The sequence below is a fragment of the Prenolepis imparis genome, unplaced genomic scaffold (assembly GCF_030444845.1).
Source record: "Prenolepis imparis isolate NDT839.2.m4 unplaced genomic scaffold, iyPreImpa1.0 SCAF_9, whole genome shotgun sequence".
In the NCBI taxonomy this organism is placed as follows: Eukaryota; Metazoa; Arthropoda; class Insecta; order Hymenoptera; family Formicidae; genus Prenolepis; species Prenolepis imparis.
In genome coordinates, this window is record NW_028141167.1 from 718025 (window position 1) to 734500 (window position 16476).

The 16476-nt window shown below is 37.0% G+C and overlaps 3 protein-coding genes across 3 annotated transcripts in view; 1 reads left to right on the forward strand and 2 right to left on the reverse strand.

The window, feature by feature from the left end:
* Nucleotides 1-1073: 1073 nt before the first annotated feature.
* Nucleotides 1074-3989, reverse strand: LOC145940306 (putative divalent cation/proton antiporter TMEM165). Its single transcript, XM_083045254.1, has 6 exons — nucleotides 3744-3989; nucleotides 3236-3437; nucleotides 2814-2989; nucleotides 2407-2589; nucleotides 2227-2332; nucleotides 1074-2156 (listed from the first exon to the last, which is right to left on the reverse strand). Exons 1-6 carry the CDS (start codon nucleotides 3861-3863, stop codon nucleotides 2080-2082), a joined length of 864 nt encoding a protein of 287 aa, XP_082901380.1. The 5' UTR covers nucleotides 3864-3989; the 3' UTR covers nucleotides 1074-2079.
* Nucleotides 3990-5011: 1022 nt separating this feature from the next.
* Nucleotides 5012-13594, reverse strand: Uba1 (ubiquitin-like activating enzyme 1). The gene is made up of 5 exons (XM_083047010.1): nucleotides 12332-13594; nucleotides 10192-10666; nucleotides 9436-9943; nucleotides 8158-9234; nucleotides 5012-7952 (listed from the first exon to the last, which is right to left on the reverse strand). Exons 1-5 carry the CDS (start codon nucleotides 12825-12827, stop codon nucleotides 7227-7229), a joined length of 3282 nt encoding a protein of 1093 aa, XP_082903136.1. The 5' UTR covers nucleotides 12828-13594; the 3' UTR covers nucleotides 5012-7226.
* A 224-nt stretch (nucleotides 13595-13818) lies between these two features.
* Nucleotides 13819-16476, forward strand: part of Myo61f (unconventional myosin 61F) — a 41702-nt gene continuing 39044 nt past the window's right edge. The window contains exons 1-2 of the mRNA XM_083047005.1: nucleotides 13819-14010; nucleotides 15254-15433. Coding sequence (XP_082903131.1) covers nucleotides 13951-14010; nucleotides 15254-15433 — 240 coding nt within the window. The 5' untranslated portion in view covers nucleotides 13819-13950. The remainder of the gene's footprint in view (nucleotides 14011-15253; nucleotides 15434-16476) is intronic.

Below are 16476 nucleotides of genomic sequence, written 5' to 3' on the forward strand. Positions count from 1 at the left end.
ATATCAGAAATATTTCATGAATATCAGAAAGATAAAAAAAATACACATAGGAGGTTTCGTGAAAACAACGTTATGTTTTATTTATTGAGACGCAAAACTCTATCATATCCCTGTCAGTATTTATGGAGATAGGATTGCTCGATGTAACAAAACGACATTGAGCGTTGAGCCGTAAAAAGCTCATAACTAAAAAAAATCCAAAAGTTAGAAAAATTATAATCGTCAATCTTCCGAGATAAGAAACGAGATTGAATATTCGACTACAAGTTTCAATATTTTGATATAATTTTATTTAAAAAAGGTGTCTTGAGCAATTTTTAATAATATTCCAGTTACAAATAAAGAAACTAAATCTCACAAAGTTAACAAATTACATACGTATTTACTGACAATACTATAGTTTTACAAATTGATCGTCCATTACGAATTAACTTATAATAAATTAAATTATTTATTTTAATCACAAATTCGAATAATCATACAAATTATATAAATTGATTACTATATTACAAAAAGTATTTGTACACAAAACAAAAAATACACATGCATACAAATACACACGCACAAATTACAATTATGAATACTAATGTAATTAGTTTTTCTTCTATTATATTATTATCGTAAGGATACTTGTAACTAAAAAAAATTTAAGTTGAAAGATGTTTATGGCTCGACGATGAAAAATGTATCCACCAATTCTATATTAACGATTCTCGAAAAGTAAAAAAAAAAAAAAAAAAAAAACCCAGAAGAAAACGTAGCTAATAACATAAAAAAATTAGTGATTTACTATTTGAACCTTACGAGTATACGACTCGAATACTTGCTATATTTGAAAACTTACCGCTTTTCCCGAAGACTTATATTCTGTAGTGTAAATAGAACATGTATATACATGCACTAATAAAAGTGATATTGGACAAAACTGTAAAATGTATGTCCCATGAGAAGGATGAGATCTAAGATGATTCAGTAGACAAACTTTTTTTTTTTCGTTTAGTTATAATATTTCGTATCGAGTCATTGGAGTATGAAATGTTGGATTTTGAAAGTTAGAAAAACATACATTTTTGGTGAAGTTTTCATTTTTTGCGATTTTTTAAGTCATAAAAATTTTGTGAAAACACTAAGAGAAACTCGTATATTACTCTATGATTTTCATATAGAACAATTCAATATTTGTAATATCTCTACTTTATAATATTTATTTATTTCGATATAAGCTTCTCTTTCTTACAATATATAATTAAAATAGATTTCTCTAAAATATAGTCTCTCTTTATTCGATCTATTTTAAATAGTCGATATCGCGTGGATTGATGGTAATTTATAAAGTCTTTATCTAAATTTTCTATTTGTTCCATTGTTTCAAAAATGAACATTCCTTCTCACATTCTTTCTGTTTCATGTTTTACAACATTACTTTGTATTATTGTTATATATGTGTATTACATCATTTTGTCTCTATATGAGAGAAAACTATTTCTCTTTACTATCTTACAAATGATCTATAAATAGAAATCGTACAATTATTAGTATGAAGTACAACTGAATAATGTATTTCAACATCTAAGCTAACAAATTAGATATGCAAATTTAAAGTATTATTGTACTATGATTTTCACGCTCTGAATGCCCCCTATATACATATATCAGTTATCATTCAAATATGATAAAATTTTGTAAAATATATCATTTGAATAATAATGAAATAATGATAAAATTGTTTAACTTTGATCTAAATATACGATATCTTAATCGTTTTTCGACACTAGTTGATACCGGCAAAAATTTTTACACATTTATATGTGCATCAATATCTCATTTTTAACTAAGACATTCCTCGATGACCATATTTACATATATGTATATATAATAAGTCTACCACTTATATTAAGAAGACAGTTCTCTGGCTGGAATTAGCCAACTCATAGTTAACTTTGTGATTCCATAAGTATAGAATCATACTGTACACAAATATACAATAAGCTCTTACACAATATATGCGATTTACAAAATTCACAAAGTAAATAAAAATACTGGTAGAAATCTCCGGAGTTTGTAAGTTAAGGAAGATATTCAAACGTCTTCCACAGGATTGACAAAGAGTGCAGTTAGGGCAAACAGTAAGAATACCAATCCACCAATAATGGTCACTGAAAATATCGAGAGCATTACTTACTAATTAGTTCATACAAGGTGACAATCTTATATTATTAATATTACCTGTTCTTACTGATATCCTCTGAGCTATTATACGCCCTCCTAATACTGCTAAACCGGTACAAAACGAATGACCTAGTATTCCACCTAATATAACTCCGTAAACATCCTGAAATATAATCATAATTAAACATTAATTAAATGTAAAGACGCTACATGTTACAGTAATAGCTACAAAAATACCTCTCTTGCTGCAAGGATGATGGTTGTTAACTGAGAACGATCACCCCATTCTGCGAGGAAAGTAAGAGTAAATGCTTGGAGGAATATCCTGGAAAGCAGCATGAGCGCACTGGTTTTAGTTGTTTTTCGTATTACTCCGGTTTCGGGATCCTGGACTAAAGTACTCGTTGTTTCCTTTTCGTACTGAAAGAAATGATCTTTCAAGATTATTCCACACATTATCATAATCCAATTCCAGAATCTTGTCTAGGCAGGATAGCGCAAGCATCTTGCACAACGTGCCTTCCCGAACAATTCCACATTTTTTAAGATTATTCAACTTTTCGCAAAAACATTGGAAGTATCGTTTAAAGTAAACAACTTTTTTTGATTACACTCTATTAATTAATTCTTCAAGAGAAGTTTACCTCGTCGTCTCTTTTTCTCAGATCAGATTGAACTTCTTCCAATTCTTCCTGTGCTTCCGTTGGCGACATGTAGTATCCATCTCGTAACATTTTTAATCCGAATAGAGCAAAGAGAAGAGTAGAAATGTAATAGGTATATGCACGAGGAATTATCGTGGCTGCATATCCAAACACCACTGAAAGTAACATATAAAGCTCAAAATTTTCTGTACCAAAACATCACCATTATATCTTGCTTCAAACAACACAAAATATATTTAGACACGTAAGTTATTATTTCAAGTTATTATTTCATTATTATTATTTTAAATTACTACAAAGATTATAAATTAAATTTTCAAAAAAATGTTTCTATATGCAAAGCTATTAAAAAATAATCTCTATAAAACTGCTAACAGATGTGTTTACTTTATTAATGATACCTGATAGAATAGTCATTAGCGCAAGGGCACTTATTGCTCCAACGAATACAGTCAATCTTGGATGTTTCATCGCCATTATAGCGGCGATAAAGAATGTCTTGTCACCCAACTCCGATACCACAATCACCGACAAAGATGCTACGAAGGCATGTAAAAAGCCTAATCTGTCCTGTGGCTTCTCGGAGACAAACTCTGGCAAAATCTAAAAAATTTTAAACAATTTAAAACAAGGATTTGGATTTGAGATACAGGGAGCTTCCTTAGAATTAAATTATTTATATGTTAAGGTATAATTTTGAAATATTTTTTTAAAACATTCGAAGAGAGATTTCTTAAGAGTTTTCTTAGGTATTCCTTTTAATGTTTTCCTTAAGAAGCAGAGGAGTTGAACGTGTCAGAAAACTTTCTTTAATATTTTTCTTTTAATTAAAGAGAATTTTTTTCAAGAATTAATTTTTTTAAATGTATTACAGTCAAAAGGATTTGAAAGATTATCGAGAGAACTCACCGTCGACGTCGCGGATAGTTGAAGTTTCTCATCATAACGCGGCTCGATTTCACAAAGAACGAGCGAAAGATAAAAGATGAGAATCAAGGAACAAACGTAAATTAGGCGTTTCGCTCCCATCGTGTGATATTTGACAATGTCCAGCGCTTATTTACGGCTGACAAGCGTTGCGCGTGATAACCTCAAAAAAAAACGGCCTCGATCCACATATCTCCATCTACATATATACACTGCAAATGTCTCTCGTGATTCGTCTCTGAAAAGGTTAGGGTTGTATTGCCGCGTGAAGTGTGATTGGTTTCATGTTTCTTCTTCTTATCTATATGGCTGGTTAGGCTTCCTAGGGAATTTGCCTATACGCCGGTTTCATGTTTCATTGAGAGACCAACGGACAGCCAATGAACATAGAGAAATAACTCTCGTCATCGATTACGGCCTATCTAGAGAAGCTTTTTATCAAGAAAAATTCGTAATTGGCTATTAAGGCTCCTGGTACCTTGCCGACCATGTCGAAATCGTGACGTCAGAGGCGAGAAAACACACGCTATTTTTTTTTAGATGCCATTTCTAAATAAAAACATATTTGCATAAAATAACACTTAAGATCTCTTTAATACACTTCTAAAAAACGCCGAAATCTATCCTTTTCCCTTTATAATCAATCAACAACTGTAAAATGTAATATTATGAGGCCCAGTCCTTCCGGTCTTTGCACATGCGCAGTCATTCCAAATGTCAAAGTCTGATATCTCGATCATTTTACGATTGTTGATTGACTGTCAAGGGAAAAGAATAGTTTTCGGCGTTTTTTAGAAGTGTATTAAAGAGATCTTAAGTGTTATTTTATGCAAATATGTTTTTATTTAGAAATGACATCTAAAAAAAAATAGCGTGTGTTTTCTCGCCTCTAACGATTCCAATATGACCGCGGTGAGCACCCATGAGCTGAGAATTTTTGAAGTCCCGAAAGTGAAGGAGAGATTATTTAATTAAAAAGTTAAATTAAAAAAAAATTAAATATATTTTTTTATACAGTTTCAGATATTCTATAGGCATACGAAAATAATTATTATGTCGATTAATAATAAGAACAGAATAATGTGATAAATTATACTTTTTTTTTAATTATATTATAGCGATTTTAATTTCTTCGCGTTCGAAAAAAAGTTAACCATCTCTCTCGATATTGTTTATTTATCCGCAAAAATGCTGAATATGTTTAAAGTCTAATTTAAAGGTGACTAGAAAATAAAAAACTCACACACACATCAGAGATATATTTCCCATTTTATTTTCACATTATTATACTTCATACGTCTTGAAATCCAAACACATCTATTTGTTATCTATCGACGAGAGAAATGATACATAATAAATATCCGCATTATATCCTAAAATTAACAAAATATTTTCCCTTTTTTTTCATTTTTGTTTGCTATCTCCCTTGGTCTAGAGTCTAGAGTGTATGCAATTTGTTTTTGTATTTTCTTTTTTTTAGAAGCTTCTCTTTCCTTCAAAGACATCTTTTTTATAAATTTAAATGCAGTGTATCCGTCGTAACAACAACCAGGCTTAGCCAATAGTTTATCCATTATTATTATTATTAGATTATTATTACTATTATTATTTTTAATATTATTATTATTATTATTATTCAAGAAGGACGTTGCGAAGCGGATAAATTAGACAAACGACGTAATTATATCATAAATTATATAAACTTACTGCACGCATATATTGAATCTCAGATTAGCGAAAACATTCAAAAAATTAGAGAAAAGAAATGTGTATTTCTCAAGTAATTGTTCCCTTGCTATTGAAATAGCAGTTTGTTTGCAAGAAATAGAATAGAAGAGAAAAAGGCAAGATCGCATATCGCGTCCAAACTAAAAAATTCGATATTGATTATTCACACATCTCTCTACGAAATTACGTTTAAAGACCTAATAATATATATCGGCCTGAAGATCCTCGTTTTCCCTATAGTTTAATTTACATCCGATTCTATACAGTATAACATGTGTATGTGTGTGTGTAATGAACTAGAAAAGAGTTTTAATCGTTTCGTTAAAGATTTTCTACGCAAATCGAACTCGAATTTTTTTTTTGTAGAAATTTGAGTTATTATAGTTATCGCGACTTCGCTTATACTTATTCTTTCTATTTTTTTTCTTTATTTGATCGTGACGCCTTATAGCGTATTGTGAGCAAACTGACTGAAATAAGTTATACAGCAAAGAACACAAAAATAGAAGTTATCTAGAAAACTGAATTGAGAGGCTCCAAAGATTAGTCATTGCAATTGCATGCATTAGGATATCAGAAATCAGAAATAAGAAATTGAGATTCATCATGATTTCATTTTTGCGAATATCAAAGTGAGAAATTTTTGCAATACAATTTTTTTATAATATATCCTAAATTTGTTAAGGCTCCTGGGTGCTCACCGCGGCCATATTGGAATCGTGACGTCAGAGGCGAGAAAACACACGCTATTTTTTTTAGATGTCATTTCTAAATAAAAACATATTTGCATAAAATAACACTTAAGATCTCTTTAATACACTTCTAAAAAACGCCGAAAACTATTCTTTTCCCTTGACAGTCAATCAACAACCGTAAAATGATCGAGATATCAGACTTTGACATGCGGAATGACTGCGCATGTGCAAAGACCAGAAGGACTGGGCCTCATATTACATTTTACAGCTGTTGATTGATTATAAAGAGAAAAGGATAGTTTTTTAGAAGTGTATTAAAGAGATCTTAAGTGTTATTTTATGCAAATATGTTTTTATTTAGAAATGGCATCTAAAAAAAAATAGCGTGTTTTCTCGCCTCTGACGTCACGATTCCGACATGCTCGGCAAGGTACCAGGAGCCTTAATAATTTATTTGATTTATAAATAAATTTACATAATTATAGTAATATGTAGTAAAATTGAAAAAATATACTTTTTAAATTACTTTTTTATTTGCTCCACATGTTTCACAAATTAAAAAAAGGACTTATCCTACAACTAAAATATTTTATAGAAAAATATAGGAATAGGCATTTATCCCATATTTATTTCGAAAGAATATATAAATGAAAAGCAATTTGTCTGATTTTTTGTTTTTGATACTTAATTCAACACTTTTGTAACGACTGATCAAGAAAGCCTGGAGACAAAGCTCGCCCCTAATCTTATTCGTTAAACCAAAGAAAAAAATTCAATGTTGCACGTGCTTGAAATAATTATTACTAAGCGCTGGCGGTAGGAACGAGTCCGGACGCGGCAGAAAGAAACAAAAATTAATAATACAGAAAGAAAGAGTGCCTCATACGGATGTTCATAGACGAGGAACGGCAGCGGTAACGTCTCCTCTGTGTATTACATCGTCGTAAAATATAAATTTGTAGAAATCACTAGATATACGCCGGCTAAAAGTGTCTTAGTTAAGTAGACATCATCTGGCGCGATCGGAGGTTGCGCGGGCGAGTCAAGGCAAAGTATAGCGCACGTACGGCACCTCGACGTCGTTCCCGTCCTCGTCGTTGCAACATAACTCAAACACGAGTGCGCGCACATGCGGCTCCAGCTTCTTCTTCGACACTTTTTTCACCACCTCCGACATGAGCAGTCCCATGCGCTCCTGACACTTGGGTTTTGCCATGAAGAATGAATACAGCATACAGATACCTTGCGACAGCATAGTCACCTCGAGATTGTGACGTTCCTTGAAATAGTCGAGGAACTCCTTGAGTGTCAGTTCGCCCTTCACTTCGAAGCGATCCCATAGCGTCCACTCGATGTCATAGTACTTGAGCTTGGGGGCAGCGATTGGTTCGCTGAAACCGGAGAATGGTAACGCCAGGTTCACGAAGCCATTCTTGTACAGTGATAAATCGCGAACGCCGCGCGCCAGTTTGTACAGCTCCAGACAGACGAGACCAGCCACCACCGAGGTAGTGGTGGCAATCGCCGGGATAATCTTGCCGGCGATCAATTTGCTCTTATGCCGATCAGCCGGTGAGATTTTGTAGTTGGTGGCGCGCAGATTTGACGCCGCAACAATGAAGTCTATATGGAAATTGGTATCGTCGTCCTTTTCGAAATCCTGTGGATATATCGCCAGGCTGTTTAATTCCTCCATCTTTGGCAATTCTTCCTGCAACTGCGATAGTCGCTCGTGATCGATGTTACCGCTGCCATTTGACACTTGCACCTGCAAACACAAAACCGATCTTTCAATCTCCTCTCGTTTGATTCTATAAAATTACATCGATCAAAAAATCCTGATTTCGAATGCTTTACTATTGACACATGATTTCGAAGATTTTCAAGAATTTTGAATAACACACTCGTATCGAAAATCAAATAATTTTGTCCGTTGTTCGAGGAATGATTCAAAGCATTAATCTATTTCTTACCTGCGAATCCGTTTCAGCGATCTTCACGCCGGACTTGGGTGTAAATTCCGGTGTTTTGACGGTGGCGAGAATTCTAGCAGTCTCCTCTCTATCGCGATTTGTGGGTATTCCGTAAACTTTGGCCTTGAGATTGGCGCCGGCGACGATATAGTCCATGTGTAGGGGATCATTAGCATCGAAGATCAATGGGTCCGGGCAACGTTTCGGGCCGGACCAAAAAGGCTGACCGCTCGAGGTCACCTGATCCGGCGGGAAGTTGAACAGTAGCTGGCGGATTTGATTGTTGTACTGCTCCTGCCAGTGACAACGAGCCCAAGCCACGCAATCGGCAAAGGTGCTCGGTCTCTCGTCGACCAAGGCCGTTTTAACAGATTCCAATACTTCAAGGGGCTGCACACCGGGCAGTTTCAGTGTCCGATCAACGAATTGTGGATCGGAGATGTACTGCGCCGCGTTCTCCGCCGATTGACGAAACAGTCCCTCGAAGCTATCGCGGGCCCACTGCAAGGTGTGCTCGATGGCGTTGGGAAAGTTCTTGAGTGTGCAGATCGGAATGCTCTTCTCCGGCGGATCCTGCGACGAGCTGTACGATTCGGTCAAGAATGGCACTACTACTTGGGTGTTGCCCTTGGTGCCGAGGGTACCGGATTCTAATAGGGGTTTGCGATAGTATACGCAACGACGATCCATGTAGATGCGCGCATTTACATTGTCGAGCGCGTTCGCCACGCCATCCAGCACTTCAAAGAAATCGTCGTTGTAGATCTTTTCCGTCTCCGGACATACCCGATTCTCATGCGCGACCACGTTCATATACGGATTCATGCCTTTGATAACTCTGGCCGCAGTCGATGACTTGGATTGCTGCACATCCGCTGGTCTGAATAGAAACTGTCGATTCAAATTGGATTTTTCGATCAGGTCCATATCGGTCACCGTGACACAACCCTCCTCTTCCGCGCCCACGCCGATCATCGCAAAGTTTTTCAGCAATTCGCAACCGATCGCGCCAGCACCTACCACAAAGTATTTTAAATTGCAGAGTTGGTGCTGGAATTTTTTGCCAAAAACTGCCATCTGAAAAAGAAACATAATTGAATTAATGATTATCTTCGATAATCAAACAATTAAAGTTGGTGTTTATATTTCGGTTTTACAAACTATTCGAATCGCGATTTTATATCGAATTTATTTAACATTAAACTTTATTAAAATTCTCTAAAATTGTGTTTGAGAAGAAAGAACTTTAACCAAATATACTCGGCAATTCTATCGTACCTGAGAGTCATAACGGGATCCGATGGGAGCGCACTCCTTCTCGGTGAGTTCCGAACAATCGGTGGGCAGACATTCGATAGCGTCGAAATACAGCCATTGATATATGGGATGGAACTTGCCGGAACAGGCTTTCATCACTTCCTGGGCGACGATGCCGCCAATCGTGGCGTTCATGGGGTTGAGATTACCGGCGGATATCTTGGCGAACGTGCGCAGCAATTCACCATTAATCTCAGTGTCGAAACCATATTTGTCTTTGATCTTCTCAGCGAGATGGACAAACTCGTCGGCATCTTCCTGATTCCATGATCGCGGCAACGCACATTTATTATCCTTGTACTGATGCAGTGTCAAAAAGGCCAGATGCAGTTGTTCCGGATAATCAAATTTACCAAAGTCTGTGACGAGGAACTCGGGTTTTTTCAAGGCCACCTCCATCGATGCGAAGCGTAAGGTCTTGGGCATCTTGACCTGGGTCACGATACCGCCACGCACGTATTCGGAGAACCTGGAGATATTCGATTTGTTTGGTCTGATTAGATTGTCTATCTTGTTAAGTTGAAACAAATATTAATATTAAATACTAAAAATAATATATGTATAATTATAATACATTAATTATTACTTACAAAAGAAACAGAGAGAAAATGTAGAATATTTTTATACAATCGAGTAATTTTTTTCCCTTTAGATTGGACAATTAAATAATAAATTTGCAAAAAATAATTAATACACTTACACCTACACATGCCTTACCTTGAAGTGTCGCCAATGCTGAATGTATACGGTCCCAATACCTTGATCTTGGTCGGCTCACAACCGTTCAGTTCGACCATACCCTGCACCTCGGAGAAGGTGACGTAGTCACCGTCTTCCATGCCGTGACGAGTGTCATCCAGACAAGTGACAACACCCTCGCTGTCGCGGGAAATGCTGGCGACCATCGCGCTGACCGGCGGTTCCCCATTCGTGTCCACAACCGTGAAAGTGTCGCCAAAATCACAGAATACCTGGGAGAAGAGGCCACGAGTGTCGGCGATTATGAGGGCGATTCCGTTGGCGCGAGTGATCCGCGAGATGCGCAGCTGTTCGGCCAGCGACATTTCCGTCAACACCACGACTTTGAACTGCTGGAGATACGCCTCGGTCAGGTCACCGGAATAATGGCGAGTAGGCACGTAGTTGTTCAGCTCCGACAGACGCTGGCAGCACGCGGCCGCGCGATTTTTACCTGTCGAATAAATTTAGTTATAGCACACGTTCGATTCTTTTTTATCTATTCTAGTAATTACTCCAGTTTAAAAATTAGAATAATTCGAATAATTATATTCGACTCATTATATTACTATTACATATTATTCTCATTATCCTAATTTTTAAATTATATAGTTTCATTAATATTAATAACTATTAATAAATATAATTAAATAAAATATGCGTATACTTTGACTGTTAATGCCATATAATTGATAAATTCCCTGGTTAACAAAGAATACTTTTTTATCTTTTTTTTTTAGTTATTACAAAGCATTATTGATATAACATTATTATTGTTTATCTATGAATTATATATACGTAATTTAAATATTTCTTAATTCAAATTCAGTACTTTACGCGCTCGCTCTATATTTCATAGTAATATAATTTTATATTAATTTAATGCATTTATATCGAGACAATGATATTGATTGTACTTGATATATTTAATGTATAATGTTCAAAATTTTTTCTTTTTTTTATCACACATTCTGTAAATATCTTTAATTAAGATAGCAAAAACAAAGAACATGTCATCAGATGGGTTAAGCAATATTTTGCAAGACAATCTTTTCACGATGACTTGCACTAATAGTGTGCATGTACACTATGGTATTTTTAATGCAATAGTGAAGATAATAGCAATTTTGATGCAGAATTATAATTTGCCTAATGGTAGCAATTGTGCCTTATCTCAATTTAATTAAATCTTATCGTCCTGGAGATTATCCTTTCAGATTGCGTGAGTTTATCATTGAAACCAAAAGTAGACCTCTGGTATTTTCATAAATTTCATTCGACAAAAGAATTCTGATATCTGATTATTTCTATTGATAGAAAAAACATTGTATGTACACATAAAATATTTTAGATACAATTATAGCTTATTTAACTACACGTCTCTACACAATTTGTTATAATTTTTTCTCTTCTCACACTCTTTTTTAAAGTATATTAAAATACGTATCTTTACTAAACTATGTATTTGATTTATTTCAACTCATTAAAAGAGAGAGTATCAATCGCTACAACTTAACTTATATCGTTTATTTATGAAATATATTTCTTATAATTAGAAATTTAGAGCAATTGATAAATTCAATTTTTTAAGTTTTATATATAATATATGAAAAAATATATATCTTATATTCATCTATACTGTCACAAATATTTACAGTCATTTTTGCATATCTATAATATGAATATTTTTAATTCACTCAAAATTTTGTAAATAAAAAATATCTTGCGCATCTTTCAAAATTTAATTTATCTCCTTTTTGTATCCTGCATCGAGTCTAATTTATGTAAAATTTACTAATATACTGTCTCTTGTGTATTTCATTTTGAAAGTAGATAGAAGCGTGCAGTTAAAACAAGCCAGTCTCTACGGAAAGAAGATTAAAAGTTTTTCTTTTATAAATTTACATCTCTCCGTTTCTTTTGGACTATATCAACTCTGGTTCTCTTTTTTTCAACAATCTATATCGGATATTTACATGATTCCGCGAGAAAAAAAATTGTTTGAAGATTCCTACAGCGTAGCATTATCTAAATGATGAAAGCGCGCGCCTCGTTCATCCTTTTCTCACGTGTTTCCGCGATGTCTAGCTGTCGTTCGCGCGCAAATCCGTTCCCTCACCTAAATCGCTCTCGGTGAGATAGAACTGCGAGCCCAGCTCTCGCAGACTGCACATGTACTCGTCGTCGTGCAACGTGACGGACTTGACGCCGCCGAGGATGACGTTCTTGGCGATCTCGACACCGAGGCCGCCGAGGCCGGAGATGAGGACGTCCGAGGACGCCATGCGACGCATGGCGTCGTGACCGAGAACGTAGAGCTGCCGCGAGTACAGGCCCTCGTCGATCTCCGTGGGCGTCCGGCCGGTGCCGCTATTGCTCGAGGAAGAGGAACCGGAACCGCCGCCGTCGCCACCGACGCCGCCACCACCACCGCCTCCGCCACCGCTATTGTTGCTGGAGCTCGTAGATCCGTTCTTCGCCATGTCTATGTCTATCTCCGCCACGTTCGTCGTTGTCGGTTCGTCGTCGACTCCTCCCGTCGTGCTGGCAGCACCAACGCGTCGCTTCTTGGCTGGGGGATCAACGGAGCTCTCCGCCACCTCAGCACTAGACATCGGAGGACTTCACGGACGGTCACGGAGACGTCGGATTATGTGCCGTCGAGTGTTTCCCCTGATTGTGCTCACACTCTTTCTCTTTCTCACCCTTCTATCTATCTCTCTATCTCTCTCTCTCACTCACTCACTCACTCACTCTCTCACTCTCTCTCTCTCTCTCTCTCTCACTCTCGCTCTCTCTCTCTCTCTCTCTCTCTTCTCTCCTTCGCTCCCTCACTTCTCCCGTTCTCTCGTATCTACTCCTTTCTCTCTTTTTGATCCACCGCACGCGCGCGCATGCAACAAATACACACACACACCACGGAACCTACGTGCACCTTGGTATCGACGGCGACGACGATACCGAGGACGAGGACGAAAAGCAAATATCAGGCCACCCGATGAACCGCGCACCACCGACCAACCTCACTGCCGCCGCCGTCGTCGCTCGTCGCTCGTCGCCCCACCACTCCCCTCCTTCGCGCCACCTTCGCCGCCACCGCAGCCCCCGCCTTCGTGTCCGTTCGGAGATCGCCGCCTTTGTCCCTTTCCAAGGAACGCCGACGAGATTCTCGCGTCGCGACGCACCGTCCGACCTACCGACGACGCTACCGCACTCCTCGACTCCTCGCCCCACCGTCCTCGCGTTCCTCTCTCATTCGCTGTCGCGAACAAGCTTTCGCGGATTTGTCACCCGTTTCGCGGAATTTACGTATGTATTTTCCGTGGCACACACGCTCTCTCGCTCGGCTGTCGCGATCGACTCTGATGCTCTGATCGCTGATTGGACGCGCCACGGACAAGGGAACTTATATAGATATGCGCGCGTCGATGGCATCGTTCGGTTCGAGCCATGGATGTAAAAAATACATAGATGGAGCTACTCTGTGATGGAACTGTCCACCAATCACAGTACAGAACCGAACCGAAGTCTATCCGAAAGGAACCTAACCTACCGAAGAAGATCAGCTATATAATGCAACTTATTTTCGTTATGTATTTTATATATCTATGGTTAGAGCACAATCGGAACCTTTTTGCAGTTGCATTATGTTTGATTATATATTTTTCATTTAAAACGGGAGAGAGATGATACGTGTATAATTAAACGCTGAAGAAGAAAGAAGAAAAGATAGAGAAGATGCAGCTGATAATGAGTAACGAGAACATATGTCCGATGTTTAGTAAACGTTCTTGGAGAGTATGTATAATATGTTTTTAATTAAAGATGAACTAGTATGTAGATTACGCATGAATGATTCATTTTTTGTTACGTCAGACAGTTGAAATAACTTGATAAAGAATCACGTAAGCCGCCTCAATGACATATTTTTCATAAATATAGAACTGATGTATAGGTTAAAACATGTACACATCTCATGTCGAGTCATGATCTTTTTTTTCGTAAACGTAGAAGAAATATAGACAAAAACACAAAGCAAAAACGATATTTCTTTAAACTGAACTTGGTCGATGAATTTATTTTAGTAGTTTTTTATTCTCGCGCATATTTGTAGAATATGAAATATGGTAACATAATAGAGGCTTGAAAAACGCGCGCTTGCGCGGTAGCGCTTGAGAGCCAATCATAGCGCGTCTTGACGCGAGAGCGATTCTGCGCAAGCGCGCCGCGGAGCGGCAGAACCGGCCAATCAGAGAGCGCGTTGCGCAACGACGCCGCGTCGAAACGTACCCGACAATTCAAACGTATTGAGTTACCGTGAAGGAAGGTGAGAAGCGTGAGCGAGCGTGAGTATCTTCCATTGATCGCGAGATATTTATCAATTGTGTGTTTATAGAATATTAACACATCTTTACACACAATTAGCGATATTGTTTTATTGGGATTCTGTGTTTATCACTTTGCAATCGCAATTTATCGCCGCTCGTTCGAGTAAGTGATAAACGCAGGATCCCGATTTTCGTAAAAATCTCAAGTATTTCTTTCCTTCGAATAAGTATAGATTTAAAAAAATATTAAAAAATTGCGACAAGTTCGAAAGAATATCAAAAACATAAATTTAAATCTGAATTTAAGAAATTAATTTGAAAAATATTAAAGAAATATCATTTATACATATATAATAAATAAATACACATACTATAAATATAAAAAAAATTATCTTTCAATTCACTTTAATTCATCCATTTCTTTTACAGCTTTAATTTATATCTATATTATATATATATTTTGTTCTGTACAATTCTTATTTCTTTTTCAATGTTTTCGAGGATGATAGAAACTAAGAAAAAAAATTGTCTAGCATGCGTGTGTATCTTACAGTTACAATTAGATAATTGTACGATTAGTCAATAAATGAATATTGACTCGATATGTTTCTCGCAGATTAGAATAAAATGAGAGAAAGAGGGAATTTTCGCTCTTTAATGTTTCCTCGAGATATCGAAAAGAAGAGATCATTCATATCTTTTTCTTTTTCCAGATTCGCGGTCTTAAAATCGCGCGTCGTCCTCGTCGCCGTCGACGGAGACCGGACTCCCGAACGGCCGTTGCTCATCGCCCTTGTTCTTTCCTTCGGCATTCTTCCTGCCGCTGCTGGCCCGCGGCTGCGGCTTCCGGTTCGACTGCGCTTCCGTTTCCGACGTCGCGGCGAAGTGCGAAGGTGAGTGCGAGATCGGCGGAAAGGGAACGGTGGGAGCGACCGATTCCGCGCTGTCGGGGGCGGACGTGCCACCCACGTCTAGAGGACCGCTCAGGATCGAATCGGGCGAACTGTGATTAGATTGCTCGACGGGCGTCGCGACGGTGGCGTCCGCGGCGGGCTGGTCGCCCGTTTTCGGAGGCGGAGGCTTGCCCTCCTCAGGAACCGTCGAGGTGCGCCGCAAGGTCGTCCTTCGACCTTGACTGTCACCGCGCGTGTCTTTGGTTAGTTTAGTCGGTTTTGCTCGGGATCAGGGGCTTACGGGGATGAGCGTCAAACGTGGTACCTTAGACCTTAGACGATGATACAGGAGTGTCTCCCTCGAAATTATATCTTCTTCGGAGATGAGGAACTTGTCTCACATCTCTGAGAGATTAAAGCGTAACATTGTTTTCAGGAGTAAGATATAACTTTTCACTTATCTCTTTGAAATTAACGATATAAAGTTAACTGGATTTTCCACGATATCATTTAATATTTATATATATGTACAAAAATACAAATTTTAGATAAATTTTAATTGTTACAATGAAATGTAATATATAAAATGCATCTACAAGTGGAATTTTATTTGATATAAAAATTATAGACAAAGAATGAGATATACATATTAAAATAAATTTTAAATTTCAAAATAAAATTTAGTCGGAGAATTTTTTTTTTCTGAAATTGAGATTGCTCAGGTTTCATAATTAATACATTAATTAATTTAAAACACACGTCATTTAAGATAACAATTGGACGCAAAATTTTTCTTTCATATTTAAAAATTTTCGATCACTAATATATGGAGACACATGATCATTTAGGTACGACGTTTGATGCATTTTGATACGTTTCAATGTAAATTCTTTACATACTTTTACACTTACTCAGGCAATATCTTTTAACATAGCAACTATTTTTTTTAAAACTTTCTCAAGAATAATTCCACGAAATAAGTTGATAATATATATAAAAATAATAATATATAAAATATAAAAATGCAATATATGTGTGATAAA